This window comes from Tachypleus tridentatus, chromosome 9 (assembly GCF_004210375.1).
Source record: "Tachypleus tridentatus isolate NWPU-2018 chromosome 9, ASM421037v1, whole genome shotgun sequence".
In the NCBI taxonomy this organism is placed as follows: Eukaryota; Metazoa; Arthropoda; class Merostomata; order Xiphosura; family Limulidae; genus Tachypleus; species Tachypleus tridentatus.
Window position 1 is genome coordinate 136,553,004 of NC_134833.1, and position 17,363 is coordinate 136,570,366.

Consider the following 17,363-nt stretch of genomic DNA (forward strand, 5'->3'; position numbering starts at 1 on the left):
TGTATTAGCTACGCGGTTTTAAGTGAAGTGTGATTTTTTCGTTTGGCGAATTTCAGAATGAATGACCTGAAGGAGCAACGACTTGCTGTGAAATCTTGTGTTAAACTTGGAAAATATGCAACTGAAACTTTTGCTATGCTTAACACGGCTTACGGTGATGTTGCTATGAAGCGTATGGCATGTTTCAAGTGGCATGAATGTTTTAAGGATGGTCGACAGTCCATTAAAGATGATGAGCGTCCTGGACGTCCTTCCACGTCAACTGACGACCCAAACGTCGACAAAATCAACACCCTGGTGCGGGCAAACATATCCCTGACTGTCAGGGATATCAGTTGGATCTTGTTACGAGATTTTGACCGAAAAATTGAAGATGCACCGCATTGCTGCGAAATTTGTGCCTTAGAACTTGTGCGTTTTTGGCCAAACACTCGATCACTGTTCTTCCCCAACCCCCCTACTCACCTGACCTTGCTCCTTGCGATGTTTTCTTGTTCCTCAAACTCAAAAGACCCTTGAAAGGAAGAAGATTTGAGACGATTCCCAAGATTAAGGCAAATGCGACGAAGGAGTTGGAGGACATTACAAAAGAAGCTGCACAGGACTGTTTCAACAAGTGGAAACACCGTTGGGATAAGTGTGTGCGTTGGGGAGGAGAGTACCTTGAAGGGGTCCCAGACCTGTAACTTCTAAATAAAGTACATTTTGTTTTATAACGTCAATCCGCGTATTTTTTGAACAGCCCTCGTATACCTCATATATAAAAAAAAGTAGATAGAACAAAAATTACAATAAACACAACTGAGCTCATAATTAAACTGTTTTAAGAAAATAAATAAATAAACTAACAACATTAATAAGATAATGAATATTTTAATTATAAAGTGTTATTATAACACTGTAGTACAGATAGCCCTTGTGTAGCTTTGTGCAAAATTCCAAAACAAACTTATAACACTGTAAGACAATTTTCAAATAGTTTGAAAATCAGAAGCAATTGAGAACACAGGACAGATAACACAAAGGATACATTCATCATATGGAGATATATCCATGTCTTGTATGTCACCTTTATGTGAGTAAACTTCTCCCAGATATTGATGATGTGTAGGATAACGACGATACCTTTCATGAGAAAAGTTGGTTACTACTTAGTTATTAGGCTTACTGGTTGTCAAATATAAAATTTAACTGAAAAATAGCTAAAATGATATTATTATTATAGCACACAGTTAAAATGAAACATAGAAAAATTAACTAACAGTATCACATTATGAGAATAAGCTCTGTAACAATAGAAGTGTTAAATAATTTGTTATAGCATTAAAAGAAAAGATAACTAACATTTATAAAGAAAAGTCAAGATATTTTTAAATAGTGTTTAGTAAAAGATGTGCTCATACCTTCTAACAATTCCACCATCACAGGCAGTATACAACAGCCCTCCATTGGAGGTATATCTGAACAACAAACATTGACAAATTATATTCCAGTGAAAATGCATTTCACTTTATCAAGTACAAATACAATGCCTACAAATAAACAATAATACTCACTAGTGAGTATGCTATATTATTAACTCAAATCCTTTGAGTTATGAATTAAAATCCATAAGTGCATTTTCTTCCTGTGGGGAGCATTTCATGTTGTCTCATGTTAATTTTTGGATGAAAAAAATAAGCTGGGTTTCATATTATGAAATTATCATATTAACAATAATTTTCAAGCTCTTTTAAACGTAAAATAGATTTCTTAAAACATCGAGTAGCAATGCTGCTTGAGTTATTTTTGTGATGTAACAGTGCAGTGACCAGGTTATTGTATTAAAATTTTGGTTAAACTGGATTTATTATATTTTTGAGTGATAAATTTACATGCTAAAACAGGGTCTTTCCTCCCTCTAATAATGGAATCCTGCCACCACGTTTATCAGTGCGCAATCTATGTAGTGTAGCTCCATCTTTAATTTAGAAACACCGACCACAGGAAGGCAACCAGCTGGTAGTAACAGTGTTTACTTTAAATAATACACACACACACATTTTTAAATATCAGTTCAGTTTCTTCCTTTTACTTCAAAGCAACATAATGAGCTATCTACAGCCCGTCCACCACAGAATATCAGCATTGTAAGCCTATAAACACACCACTGACTTACCAGATGAAATGTCAGAACTAGATACCCAATACGAATTTTAATATTACCTCTACTACTGTTATATGTTTGAAGAAATTGGGACCAGCCTTGACACAACCTCTCCTCAAACCAATAATCTTCTCAAGGTTCTTCTATTAATAATGATTAATTTAATTGATTGAAATAGCATCTACATTTTACTTTTAAATTTACAAGAGAAATTTAAGAAACCAAACTTTTTGCTTTTCCAATTCAACTGATATGTTATACATTAAATACTGTAGGAAGTATTATGGACATTACATACTAAAAGAAATATTATAGAAAATAATAAGACTGATGTTAAACATTAAATACTTAATAATTTACAAGTATTTAGTAGGTCTGTTTGTTTATGTAATAATTATTCAGAAAAAACTAAAAATACAAAATAAGGAAGTATACGTCTTCTGCAATGCTTGGACTAATGTTGCAATTTTAGGCCTATCTATATGTACAGTAATGGTAAGTCTGGAAGCCTATATCTATGAAATTTAATTAATCTTTGTTGAAGTAACATGAATCACTTATTCTTAATCTAAGTAATAAATAAATGAATAAAATAATTATCTGTGCCAAAATCCATGCACTGTCGTGAATGAACTACCTCAAGCTTATTAAATATGGAAAATGCTTTAATATTCTAATATTTCTATACTTTGGTATCCACATTTACACAAAAAAAACCTGTAATGACACTTTAGTAGAAAAAATAAAAAGCAATAAAAACCTTCATATGACACTTAAATGCTATGTTTCTTATAGCTTGTTAAGGTGAAGACACTTTAGCAGAAAAATAAAAAGCAATAAAAACCTTCATATGACACTTAAATGCTATGTTTCTTATAGCTTGTTAAGGTGAAGACACTTTAGCAGAAAAATAAAAAGCAATAAAAACCTTCATATGACACATAAATGCTATGTTTCTCGTAGCTTGTTAAGGTGATGACACTTTAGTAGAAAAAATAAAAAGCAATAAAAAGAATATTTTTTTAATTAAAGTGTACTAATATTGATTAGCTATGAGCTTGTTTGTAGATTTTTAATATTTTCTAATCAACAGTTAAGCATACATTTTATTCTGATATGCTAAACAAAATAGAAAAAAAAACAACAACAACAATAAAAACCTACTTAATGAAATTAGTACAATACAACTTTAGCTCTTTGCAATAAAAATTCCATCTGCAACACCAACCTTAATTTCCAGATGGGGCCCTCTCCATGTTCTCGAAGACGTTCCTGTACACCAACTCCAGGTACATACCCAGAGATGAAATCCCCACCTACCATTACAACACCTACAAGATAAGAACAATAAATATCAAAATAATTTAAAATTACATACAGCAGCCATTTAAGAATTGCAGCATACAGACAATTGATTAGAACATTTAACATACAGAAGAAAAAATCCTCATCAAATATATCTATGTCTAACAATAGTTCAAGCATTCACACAAGTTTCTACTGCATTATATCTTTTGTATTATTTTGTAGCATGTTATAAATACAACTCACTATAGAATCCTTCATTAGCCCCTGAATGATAGGTCTCTGGTGTTGGGGCTACAGAGTTGGAGTTATGGCCAACTTCAAAACAATGAAGATACCTACCATCTAAGGTAGTCACCTGTAAACATAGACAGTTTAGATAAGAGAAGAAAAACATAAACAGTAAAAACAGTTTTATGGCAAACCTCTGAAACCATTGCAAGTATATTTGCAGCTAAAATCATGATTCAGAATATTGTGAGTTAAAGAAAAACAAGTTTATTCATCCAGAATTTAAAAAATATGGATCTCACAGTGATACTTATTTCACTATATTATTTATAAGCAGAAAGTGCCCTATTTTGTAACTAACTCTTAGAGAGTAATTTAAAGTAGTTAACAACTGTTGGAAACAGTTTATGATATCTTAACTATAACTTCATTTATGTAGTATTCAACTGTGGTCTTATTGTACTTTTCTGCTTCAGAAGTAAAAATCTCTCTTTAAATATAAGGCAAGTTGTCATCCTGAGATTATACAAATGCAATTCAGACATACACCATGTTTAGAACAAATAATGTAAGTACCTAAAAAACACAAGAAGATAAATAACATTTATATTTTAAATTGCACAAAATTCATTTATAGCAAGGTATAAAAAAAGAGTTAATAGTTTTGCTTCAAGATAAATATAAAAGAAAATGTGTTCCAAAGACACAACTGCTATTACAGTGGTTTTCAATGAACCACAAAGATGACAGTTAACAAACACACACAATTTCAAAAATAAAACGTTTTTTCCTCAAAATACGATTTTCTCAGTCCAACTTTTAGAACACCATACCTTACACACACCACCTGTAGATATGGATAAAATGGCCCTCTGGTGGCTTCGAACAAAAGGCCAGCTACTATGTAGGAATGTGATATCCCTTATAATAGTTGTATGAAGCTGAAAAATAGAGCCAACAGAACACAGTATAATAATAATCCTTAAAACATTATAGATTATATCAAAAGCGAAAAGTTGTCAATGTGAAAAAAACTAAAACAGTTGTCAAGCTACATGTATTAACCCTTTTTAGGGAATAATAATTCATATGTATATATTGTACACATGATGCATAATGTTACCAACTGCATGGTTAATATCCTACATGATTACCTTAGTCTCATTAGTAATAAGTTACTTCTTTAAGTCATTAATTACTAATTTTTGGTTTTTACTGAATGTTTTAGCTGCTAACGTGCTTGCATTTTTACAGGAGTCTTGAAACAGCAAAAGACAGACTTCAAGTTTGTTTCTTTTCTGTTTGTAAGGCATATAAATTGTTCACAATTTTGAGGTTTTACTGAAATGGGACTTGATTTGAAAACTCTAAGGTTTTTTTTCTAGCGTCTATGTTAAGTTGGCTGTGTTTTTGCTGATCAGGTTAATATATAGAAGAATTATTTGTCTTTATGTTTTGGTGTATAGTTCATATTTCCTTAATTCTGTATTCTTCCACTTAAATTATATGAAAATAAACACAAGATAAAAAGAAAGATAGAAAAAGCTGCCTACATTCAAGTTATTGGTAAGACACTTAGTAAACCAAGCACAGGTGTTAGCAAAATATGGATATCATCCTTGACTGTAAGTTGGATTTCACACAAAACTACATGAAGATTATCTGCTATTGCCATCCCTGATTTTGAAGTGATAGACTAGAAGGTAGATAACTAGTTAACATCACCTTCTGCCAGTTTTTGGTAATATTCATCAACTTGAATAATGGGATTTGATTCTGATGCCCATAACACACCCAAAGTCCCAAAGGATGTAGAGCAATTTCTTTTCTTTTTTTAGCAGCAATAGATATAAACCAAGGAACCTTAGCTTCATAGTCTGCATTCTTGGCCCTAACCCCCCTGTGAAGATAAATTAAGTACTAATGGGTAAGAACAAAACGTGTAAAGCACAGCTGCCTTTCTAGCAAAAAGACTCAGGTTAAAATTTTGACTTCTGTTTACCAAATACAGCCTTTTCAATACACTATTGAAATTAAATTAATTTATAACCATTGACTATATAAAAAGTGACAATTAATTAGTAATTAGATTTAGGTGACCACATGGGCTATTAACCATCACGATTAATATCCAAGTACTAGAATATTATTAAAGCACTAAAAACGACAAGATAAATTTATTTAAAAAAACATCTACTTTTAAATACGTATTTATACAAAATATTGCCTTAAACTTTATTATAAATAAAACACAGTTAGACACTGTTCACAAAAATAAAAATCTAGACATTGTTCTGAGGTTGTTCCAAGATATGAACATTTTAATTATATGGAACCTTAATTATGAGATAAGGAATGTGAAAAAAAGGAAAATATTTACAAGTCATCCAAACAAAAAATTCAGTCACTGAACAAAACTTATCACAAGAAAATGGTATACATGAATATATATTTATAGGTTTGTAGTGTGTGTGTGTGTGTGTGTATTTTACATACTCCATCACCTCTGCTAACAACAGAGAAAAATTATCTAATATTGTTGTTCATTTACATTAAAAATTATCTCCAATAAAACTGAAAAGGTCCAACAACAGTTATAATCCACAACACAGAGTAAACAATAAACAATTTTAAATTTTTTTTCTTTCTTTATTAATGAGTTCCTTAGTAACTACCTTTAATAAGCTATATAACCCCATGTTTTCTACAACAGGAAACAGCTACAAGAATTTTTTTTTTCCTGTTCTATTATTTCTTTGTTCAGCAATTGTGTCTATAAAACCAGATCATCCAGCACTGGATTAACCATTAAGCAAAATAAGCACATGCTTAGGGCACCAAGGAAAGGTGGGCACTACAGAGTTTTTCCCCAAGCTATCATGCTCTTAACTCTTTCACTGCCACGCTCAACTTTAGTCGAATTTTTTGTAATTGTTCTTATCTGCCGTGTTAAAAAAAAAGTTTTATTTGGCTCGGTGAGTGACTAAAGTTTTGAGAAACTACTAAACCATGTATCTGAAGTAAGAAGTTATTGATTTGCAAAAGATTACTGTAAAGAGGAGTACAAAATGTTGATAAAACTTCAGGTAAAAGATGATCGTGTCTTGTGATGTCTGACCTTGAAGATGAAATAATTTTCTCAATTTTTCTTCTGTTGTGGTTATTTATAAGAAATTATAGGCAGTGGAACTGTTTTGTTTTACCTTTTACTGCTTTATTCAGTCACACCTACAAAAAAAAATAAGAGTATAATACTGCAGAAACATGAGTCAAACGAAATGGTGACATGTGTACAGAGATGTGGCTGGTTTTATGGTTTTGGCTTCTGAAATTTAAAATCTACTGGACTATGGTAAAATGCTTCTGTCTACAAAAGATGAAGAAACTAAGCAAAAGATCCAGGGTTGTGGTTTGATTTATCTGCTGATGATGTGGCTTACTGGATTACTGCTGGACCCCACTGACTGTGTGTTTTGTAATATTTTTTTATAAGTGTTTCCCACTGAAGCTTTTCTGAGCCGCAAGTCTTTTGCTGTAAAAAAAAAAAACCTTCTTTGTGTGTAAGTACGTTTTGAAATTTATCATACCAAGAAAAAATTTACAAAGCAATGCCACCATTCATAGATTACATGTAACTTATAAGAGTATTTAAGTATGTTTGTATTCCCTTGTGATTATGTAATAATATAAACAGATCTGAAGCTGAGAATTACTTAAGGGATAAATACAAGGGTGCCTGGTCTTTAATATGATTTCAGACCAAGCACCCTTGTTTTAGCCCCACTCATAAAGAGCGAACAAAATTTTATCAAATATGCCAGTTTTATACCCAAAAATGGAGACCACAATTGTATTCTCCTTACTTCTTCCTTGATCCTATCCTGACATCATAATGCCCCGGTCTGGTCTGGCCCTCTGGTGATATTTTTATGAGACAAACGAACAATCGGAGACAGAAACACATAGGCAATGATGACAAACTTTTAGGTGTAATTCAACAATTTGCAACTATAAATTCAGATCAGTATATGTTCTATTACATTTCTGAAAAGCTGGGAAAACAACCGACTGATCATAGCAGTCTAAAGGTGATAATTTGACCTCTTAGGTCAAATTGTGCAAGACTTTGACATGTACGACAATGTGATTCTTAACGTTGTTATGTATACACTATACTACTAATATTAGTACAGTACTGTGGCACTGTGGTCATACAAATATACTGTAAAGAACCAACAAATCAATAAAATCAATTTAGGATTGTCTGAAAAAGTGTATGAAATGAACAAGTTCATGTGAACAAGGTTTGTACTGAGTTCTAGGCTTAACGTTAGTGGCCTCAGTTGCAACCTATTAGCATTAGGCCTAACGTTAGCATGATCTGAGAACTGAGTGACAATAACGCTGGGCTTAAATACTGTAACCAGTTTAGTGTAAGTACGCTGGAAATGCGACCGTAGCCTGGAATAATAAAGTGGACTATTCCCAATTTAAGGCTTTTGTTTTGAATTTGCCTTCGCATCCAGACATGCAGATAAAGTATCAGACATATGCTTATTTTGTTGATGTATGGTTTATTGGCTCATCTAAAGTCCCCAGGTCAAAACTGAGCTCAGAGTTGAGGTCTCAACTCATTCTTCAGATATTTGATTAGGATTAAGGTACTCTAGCCTATGCCTAACTCAGTATTTAGTAGTTCAATGTGCAGTGCAGTTTACAATTGATATGTTATGTATGTGTACCAGTACAAAATGATCACTGTGTATAGAGGCTACTACAGTATCTGTTGTTGATCACAAATTGTTTTGGAATACTTTTTGGCTTACAATGGATTTGCATATTATCACTAACATTGCTTCTTGCATAAAACTACCATAGCAACAACCTTAATGAAACTTTTGCAATGACTGAAGACTAATTCTCTTAAAATAGATTGAAGCCAGTCTTGAATGGTTTTCAACCAAGCAGAATGCAGCAAATCAATAAAGGTATTTATGAATTCATGTTTATGTGCTGATGGACCTAGGTCCTAGGATACCTTTCTGACAATCTTTGTCCAAATGCAGACCTAGAGTTTAGATGGTTGACTTTCTTATCAACGTTTTTCTTTATAAATTTCGGTGTTTTTCTAATTATTATAATTATATGTAATCCATATTTTTTTGTGCTTTTTTTATTTTTGTTTCTGTATTTTTCAGACTGCAAGATGAAACGTGTTCAATTAAGTGGTGCATAAAAGAGAAAACTGGCAAAAAAGAACCAACAAAAGACTTTGGATTTAGTGGCCAAGACTAGAAAGCTGACTAATTTTTTCACTCAGCTTACACAGCATGATCTTCCAAATCAAAACCTATCTCTGCCATCAGAAGTCACTTGTACTGCATCTGGCTCTGACAAGATTGAAGTTGAGCCAAGCTCTACACTTACAAGTATCACTTTGTCAACTTAAAGGAAAGAACATCATGATGACATTGAGGTGTCACTGGCTGGCTCAACTGGCACAAGTCTCACAACTTTTCTCACTTTGCCTGTAAATTCTCCTAATATCTCTAGTGTTAATGTTGATACAAGTTGCTCTACAAGACAATCTGAAGTTTAAATAATTGCTGAAAATGAAAATCTACTGGACTATGATAAAATGTTTCAGTCTACAAAAGAAACTAGGCAAAAGATCCAGGGTTGTGGCTCGATTTCTTTGCTGATGATGTGGCTTATTGGACTGCTTGTGTACCCCACTGACTGTCCACATCACAATGGACCATTTAGAAAATCTTGCCAGACTTTCAATAATAGCAAACCAATGAAATACTGTTTGCAAAATCTTTTCTTTGGGGTAAAAGCCATTGGTGAGCAATACAAGAGAGAGTGGTTATTGTATTCACCATTAACAGGGTCAGTTTACTGCTTTATTTGTAAACTTTTTGCCTCTAAATTTTCCTTGCATTTTGTTGATAAAGAAGGGTTCAGTGACTGACGACATACTTTTGTAATTGATCATCATGAAAGAAGCATTACTCACTGAGACTGTGCTAGCATACTTAACTTTCAGAAAAGGTTTTGGCTTGCAACAAGAGCTGGAAAACAAATTAAAGAATGCAATTACTGGGAACATGTCTTAGAGTGTGTAACAGCTGTTACTTGTACATTAGCTGAACATGGCCTGGCTTTTCAAGAAACAAATGAAAAATTTGGTTCACTGCAGAATGGGAATTTTTTAGGGTTGTTTGAACTCATAAATAAGTTTGATCCATTTTTAGCAGGGCACATTTCAAAATATGGAAATTCTGGGAAAAGAAATCCTACTTACTTGTTCAAAACCACCCGTGAAGAACTCAATGAACCAATGGCTCAGAAGGTTCACATATTCATTCTTGATGAAGTAAATTCTTCTGGTTATTTTAGCTCATCAGTTGACTTGATGCCAGATCTATCACATACAGATCAGTTAAATGTTGTACTTTGAAACTTAAAAGATGGGCAGCCTGTTGAATGCTTTTTAACCTTTCTGGAACTGAAAAGCCATACCGGTAAAGAAATGACAAACCAGGTATTGCTGTACTTAAGTAAAGTTTGCAAATTTAATTTTTTTCAAAATGTATGGGTCAGTCTTACAACAATGCTGCTAACATGTCTGGGCATTATAAAGGGATGCAGCAAAAGATTTTAGAAGGAAATAAGTCTGGGCATATATGTGCCCTGTGCAGCCCATATACTATATCTGGTAGGCCAAAGTGCTGTTGACTACTGTCAAGTGGCAGTTAATTTTTTCTCTACAATGTATTTGCTCTATACATTTTTTTCAGCCTCAACCAGCCAGTGGAAAACTCTTAAAGCTTGTCTTAGAAACGAAAGTGTGTTAAAATCCTTTTCTGATACCAGATGGGAGAGGCACATGCTATGGCAACAACAGCAGTTTTGAAGTCTTTCTTTAATATTTTGGAAGCTTTAGAATGTCTAGTTGAAAACCAGTCACTAAAAGAGAGACATTAGAAGAAGAGCAGACAATATTGCAAATAAGATGCAAGAGTTAGAACTCGTTTTTATCTTGATCATGTGGGATGAGATTTTGCAAATGTTTCATAAAGCAAGTCAAGTTCTGCAAAATGAGGATGTGAACTTAAAAACATGTGCAGATCTGTACGGGTTATTAGCTGACCATCTACATACTTTAAGGGATGACTTTGAAAGATTTGAAACAGTTGCAATGGAAATACTACGAGATGTTGATGACAATGCAGCTCAAACTCACAAACATGTCAGGAAGAAGGTGCTCAATGATGGAGATGCACAAGTAGATTTGAATGCCAGAGATAAATTTTGTATCACCACTTTCTACACAATTGTTGACAAACTAGAAACCCAGATGAGAAGAGGAGAGGTGTACAAAGAAATAACAAACAGATTTTCTTTCCTAAGTGATGTGTCAAATGATGTTACTTCATATGCTGAAACTGAAAGGTATTCTCAGCATTCCCAAAAGCTAATTGATGCTTACCCAGAGGACTTGTACACTAATCTCTCTGCCAAGCTTGAGCAGTTTCGCTCATATGTTTGCCATAAGTTCAGTGCAACAAAAACTGTGAAAACCAGAAACAGTCATGCTGAACTTTATAAAATTCCAGAAGACAAAATTGAGTGTTTGTTTTTAAATGTAGACATTGCATTGCGTATATTTTTAACAGCTGAGCATTTATATTCTCAACTCAAGCAATATAAAAATCCCAACAGAACAACTATGCAACAAGACAGGCGAGATGCTTTGTCTCTGATGAGTATAGAAGTAGATTTATTATGCCAAATTAGTTTTGAGGACTTGATCAAAGACTCTGCAATTAAAAAATCTATAAGAAAACATTTTAAAATACAGTGGAACCCCTCTAAAACAGTCACCTTTGGGACTGAGACAAACTGGCCTGATTAGAGGGATTCCACTGTATAAGAAAATATAAAGGTATAAGTAAATAATTTGTTTACAGGGTTTCAAGTTCAAAGAGAGAATTTTTTGAATAAATGAGTTTTGAGTAAATGTTTCATTTAACATCAAAGTGTGAATTTGTGAACATCAAAATGAGAATTGTTAACTCAGAGTGAAAACAAATATACAGAAAAATAATTATTTTTAATTATCAGTAATCAAACAAGTGATTTCCCTCATCATTTCTAAATTAAAGACCTCAGTCATTGGTTGATTTTGATCCATGCCCAATCTGTTAAAATAAAAAAAAAATTTATTTAATATAGTTGTGGGGTCTGACCTGGAAGAAAACTGAAGAAGGGTTATAAATTTTCAAACTTTTATTTCACTTTCATCACTTATTGAGTCTTAATGTCTTGTCAGTTAAGCAATGGAAGGGCTGAGAGGTGTGCCACTGTCAGGCTATGCTTAGGGCACCAGCTACCCTTAATCCAGCCCTGTACTTATCACTTATGTACTTTCTTTACACCCTACTAGTATCTCACATAAAGAACTAATAAAAACAACAACTCAAGTACAAATATTTGTTTAAAAAAAAAAGATACAAGTAGCTCTTAAGAATAAACAGAAAATAGTTTCACTTCCCAAACTCACATCATAAATAAAATCTAGAGGTAAGGGCATCCTGAGGTCAAACAGGGTCAGGCCCTGAAAGAAAGAAAGAAAAAAAAGATAAAATGAAATGCATTTCTCCTAGCAATTTCTGAGCTATTTTCGAGGAGAAATATGCACATATTAAATAAAGTAATTATCAGGTAATCAAAAATTTATTTCTTGAAATGACAGTAATGTTACTAAATTTCTTGAACCCATATGTGACCAAAACATTTGATATTAATAAATATATTTTCATTAAAAATACATTTTATTCCTGAAGTAAAATTAGTTTAACTCTATATCCATGATCAATCCATTGGACTGACACCCATATCTGTAAGGATCTACATGGGAATGTGTACTAAAAGTCAGTTATATACAGCATGTGTGTTTTCTTATACCAAAGCCACATCAGACTATTTGCTAAGTCCACCAAGGGGAATTGAACCTCTAATTTTAGCATTGTAAATCTGTAGACTTACCACTGTAGTAGCAGGGGATACACCTGTACACAGAAAATTGATTTTTTAAATAAAATATTTTTACTCCTATTGATTTGTCTGCGAATGTCTGTAGTCTTTACTGAGTCAATCTAAGTGAAATGCTTCTTTTCATCTAGAACCTCTTAGATGATTATTAACATCATGGCAAAACTACATCCCTTATCTGTTAATTTCAATTTACACTAAGACAATACTTTATGCACCAAAATTACAGGTCAAAAAATAAGAAAGAAAATGAGCAATACCTTTTTTTTTTCACTCCTTCTTAAACTCATTGTTTGGTAAAATTTCCAGTTTTCTCACCTTCACACTGTTAACCTTTTCACATTTGTTTTAATTTTATGATTGTATTGACTATTCTAAAATGCATATTTAAACACAAAATACAATCAGGCACCAGAATAGTGACTTAAAACTACTGTAATTTAACTAGCTTTCTAAGCTATAAGTAGGTTAAACAATTTGCAGTAGCTGCTCAGAGTTGAACAACCATCACAAACAAACACTATATGTCTGCCAAAATTAAATAACCATAATAAGCATTTTGAAAAGAACAATGGTGTTTCTTGTTTTTTGGTTATAAAAATGTCTATCAAATAGAATATTGGCTCAGATAGCTACTTTGAAAACTATGAAAACATGGGAGAAGCTTCTCTGGTGAGTTTAACAAATGTATTGATATCTTAGCAAATCAAGAAGGTAGGAAGTTTAAATTTTGTATTCCAGCCTGTCGTTACCTTCAGTTTGTGTTTCTAATATTACAGACAGTACAAAGTTTATAAAGGAGAATTCAGAGAGTAGACACATCAAGTGCTACTGACAAGTGAAGACTGAGGATTATTTTAAAGTGAAATTAACACTTAGATATTAAAATCTGAATATACACTACATGTTGATGTCAAAATTACCAATGTACATTGACAATAAAGTTAATTAAATAACTACTGAATGTCACTCCATAAAAGGTTGTAATGTGCATACTTTAACCCAGTTCCACTAAACAGGCAACTTCAAGCTCCTTCATTCAAATATTACTATAGCATTTTAACTTTATACATTTACACCTAAAAAAAGTAGATAAGTGACCAACGTTTCTTCTTTATTAAAAGTAGTTGAACTCTTGAAAGTACAACCTTGCAAAAATTAAAACAGAAAAGAAAAATGCATATATTATTTTAATGATAAACAAGGTTACTTTTATAACAAGAGTCAGTTGGGAAAATGTACAATTCAAAGTCAGTAATTCCTAAACTCTGAGTGTAACTGTAAAATTATCACAAGACTTGCAATAGTAACAATCTTGTGATATAAATAAAACAATAAACACAGTAAACATGTTAATTTACTCTAATAAAAAAACTACATAAAATTGTTTTTGTTTCCAACTTGGTCCTTCTTGAATAAATGACAAAATCACTGAGAAAATAAAATGACACAGAAGGATCTGTGTTAGTGAGAATATTGAAGTAAGACAAAAGTGAAACCATCTTCTGGTAAGATTCCTTATTTAAGGTAAACTCAGTGAAAGCTTACTTTATTCATCTCACTTAGTAAGTTTCTTAAATTCAATTTTTGTTTCATGAGTAACAGTAATTTTATTCCTCAATTTGGCATCAATTAGCATGTTTATCATGAATTAGAACTACTCATAATAACAGTTTTAGTATACATGGCTACTTCACCTTTCCATTTACACAACTGCATACAGCCATATTTGGACACACAGGATCAGCAGCCAGACCTGCCCTATCCCTCCCATTGAAAGCACCTACAAGAAAGAATCAAGCAATAAATTATTTTTCCAACAGATGAGATACTCCACTTGAATTAACGTTTTATACTAACTAAGCTAATCTGATTATAATTCCTGTATCTTTGACAACTTTGTGTTCCTCAAAAGTACATAAAATATACATTACATGTCAGAGATTGTGTCACTCAAGGACTTTTCATCAAATTGCTTAGGTAAATTTTTATCAGTATCATGACAGACCAAATTAAAGCACTAAACTTTGCAAGATCACTCAGTATGTAGATTAATATTAGAAGTGGTACCATGAGGCTTAGAGTACTTCCTCCTATGAAAGTCAATCCTGACCACCCTTTCTATCTGAACGAGAATCTCTGTATATCAGCCAAAAACCCATATTTGCCATGCCTTTTTAACACAAAAGCTTACAGCAAGCATCCTTATTTCTACATAAATGTATCTGAAAGCACCTCCATTTTCTATGTCTTCCACCAATCAACACTCCATTGCTAATATAAAAAAGAGCTCTTGCATCTAACACAAGAAATTATAGCCTCCACAAATAAAAATTGAAGGTATTTTTGCTCTATATAGCATTTATAATGTTTTAAAAAGACTATTGAGTCCTCTCAATATCATTAACAATTATTTTGTTGCTCTTTAGGCCAATCTGTTGTCTTTAGATGTTCAGTCTTCATATGCTGTCTTGTGCCATGAAGAAATTACCTAAAGGCTGTGCTCTTATGCACAAAATATCCAAGAGGAGAGTGCAAGAACCATCCTAACAGACACAGACTTTACTATCACTCTTGTGAGACTATTTTTCAACTTACTTAATCTTTACTCTGATACAGTACTTTCAGTACTACAGTGACAATATCCCCCATCAAAACTTGGCAAATCAGAAATCAAAACTCTACCTGTTCTCAGAGTGTGATACAACTTCTTAGTTCTCTGAAAAACAAAGATATCAACTTGGGAGGCTGGGAAATCATATCCAGAGGCCACAGAAGCCCTTCTCCTTGTGGCAGAGCATGCCTTCAAGCCTCTATAGTGAAATTCTCCCAACATTTGAGCTATTGGAAATATACATTTGTGTTCTGCAAAAATGGAAAACCCCTAAAAAACATAATGACCTGAAGCAGGAGAATTTCCTCCAAGAACGACATAGATGATGGTGAACAATCCTCCCTAACCATATAAGAACAGATTTGATAAAGCAACAACTTTAGTTTTATAATTTTTTCTGTTGTTAATGTTTGACATAAATTTCAATCTCCTTATTATATTTTTAGTAAATATCATTGTTTCTTCCAATACATATTTTTGCAGCATCCTAACAGACATCTACAAGGCAAAAATTTGGACCAATTGCTTAAATATGGCTACAGCTGGACCAAAACTGAAAATTCCTAAAAGCCTGTCTGAACTCTCTTGTCTGAGGTAGCCAATACTTCCAGGAAACTTTTAAAATGTGGCTCTAGAAAGTGCAGACATCAAAAACATGACTCTCCAGCACAGTTTTCTCTGGCAATATGATGGAATGTGTAACCTTGAATAGACAAATAATACCAAAACATTTTTCCTGTTATGGAAATAGCTTTCAGATTTCAAGATGAAATGGAGTGTTTAATAATGCTTTATTAACATACATGGGTACATTTTTGTTACTGCATAACACTTAAAATCAGAAATTTCATGACAATTTTGTGAAATAGGCTAACTGAATTAAATTGTTCATTTCTGTTTAGCATAATAGTTTTTGAACTATCAGTCAGCTTACACTTTTCACTGCTAAAATAAACACTACACCATGAGCCTTAAACTTGTATATATATAAAAGCATTAAGAAATTTTCAGCAAAGAATCCATTGTTAATCCCAGTTGTCACCTTAAAGTCATAATAGACTATGCCTGTGATTGTGTACTAGCTCCCAAATGCATTGGGGAATATTCCGTCTACGAGATAAAATTCAAATTCTGATATTATTAAACTAGAGAGCAAGCATGGAAAATTAATTAAGCACATGGATCTGAATACTTACACTCACAATATCCCAACCCCTACTGCCTTTCACTATCTGCAGCCACTTCTGGAAAGGCAATTACCCTTTAAAGGTCTTAAAATTCATAAAGAAATGAAACCACCCAAACATTTCCTCTGCATGGAACTCCCAGCCTCAGCCTTTACAAAAGAACTAAACTATTTTAAATATAACTAGAACCCATGCCTTAATATTTCATTAGTTCATATCCCCAACCTTCTCCCATTCATTTGAAACTTTATTCAGTTATAACACCAAAAAGCTGAAACAAGCCAAGTTACTTGAAGTTAGTTTTTATGTCCCAGTATATTGAATAAAATTATTAATTTTAGTTTCAGCTACTTAAAAGTAACAAATACCCTCTATTGACAAAAAATAGTATTTTCCATATCAATATTTTTTTTAAATATTTTCATACTTATTATAAAATTGTAAAACGTTTTCTTAATTACCTGTATTTATATACATTATTTTCTTATTTATCTTTCAATAAAACATCTATAAAAGCATTATCATTATCACAAAATGTTAAAAACCTTTTAGCTGAAATATAATGATGCCTTTTAACATCATACATGGAATATCACTACTAGGTGCCTGTAGGCACAGAACGGGGAAAATTAAGTTCCATTCTCTTATCAAAAACAGTCAGCTTCAATTTGCCTTCTATTAAATTTATGTCCATGTCCAAACAGCTGGCATTAACATCATCATTACTGCTTTATCAGTGCAAGTTCTTTAGATATATTTAGTTTGGTGTAAAATTCATGTTATTTATGGTAATTAAATCATTATGTAACAAAAAAGTACA

General features: G+C 32.6%; 1 protein-coding gene across 10 annotated transcripts in view; it reads right to left on the reverse strand.

Annotated features, from left to right (window-relative positions):
- Window positions 1-17,363, reverse strand: part of LOC143226449 (uncharacterized) — a 51,345-nt gene that overhangs the window by 4,514 nt on the left and 29,468 nt on the right. For all 10 annotated transcript variants that reach the window (XM_076457425.1, XM_076457430.1, XM_076457428.1 and 7 more), the window contains 7 exons: window positions 14,440-14,525; window positions 12,252-12,305; window positions 4,516-4,623; window positions 3,698-3,809; window positions 3,375-3,477; window positions 1,404-1,460; window positions 1,031-1,125 (listed from right to left, as the gene is read on the reverse strand). In XM_076457425.1, the coding sequence (XP_076313540.1) occupies window positions 1,031-1,125; window positions 1,404-1,460; window positions 3,375-3,477; window positions 3,698-3,809; window positions 4,516-4,623; window positions 12,252-12,305; window positions 14,440-14,525 (615 nt within the window). The remainder of the gene's footprint in view (window positions 1-1,030; window positions 1,126-1,403; window positions 1,461-3,374; window positions 3,478-3,697; window positions 3,810-4,515; window positions 4,624-12,251; window positions 12,306-14,439; window positions 14,526-17,363) is intronic.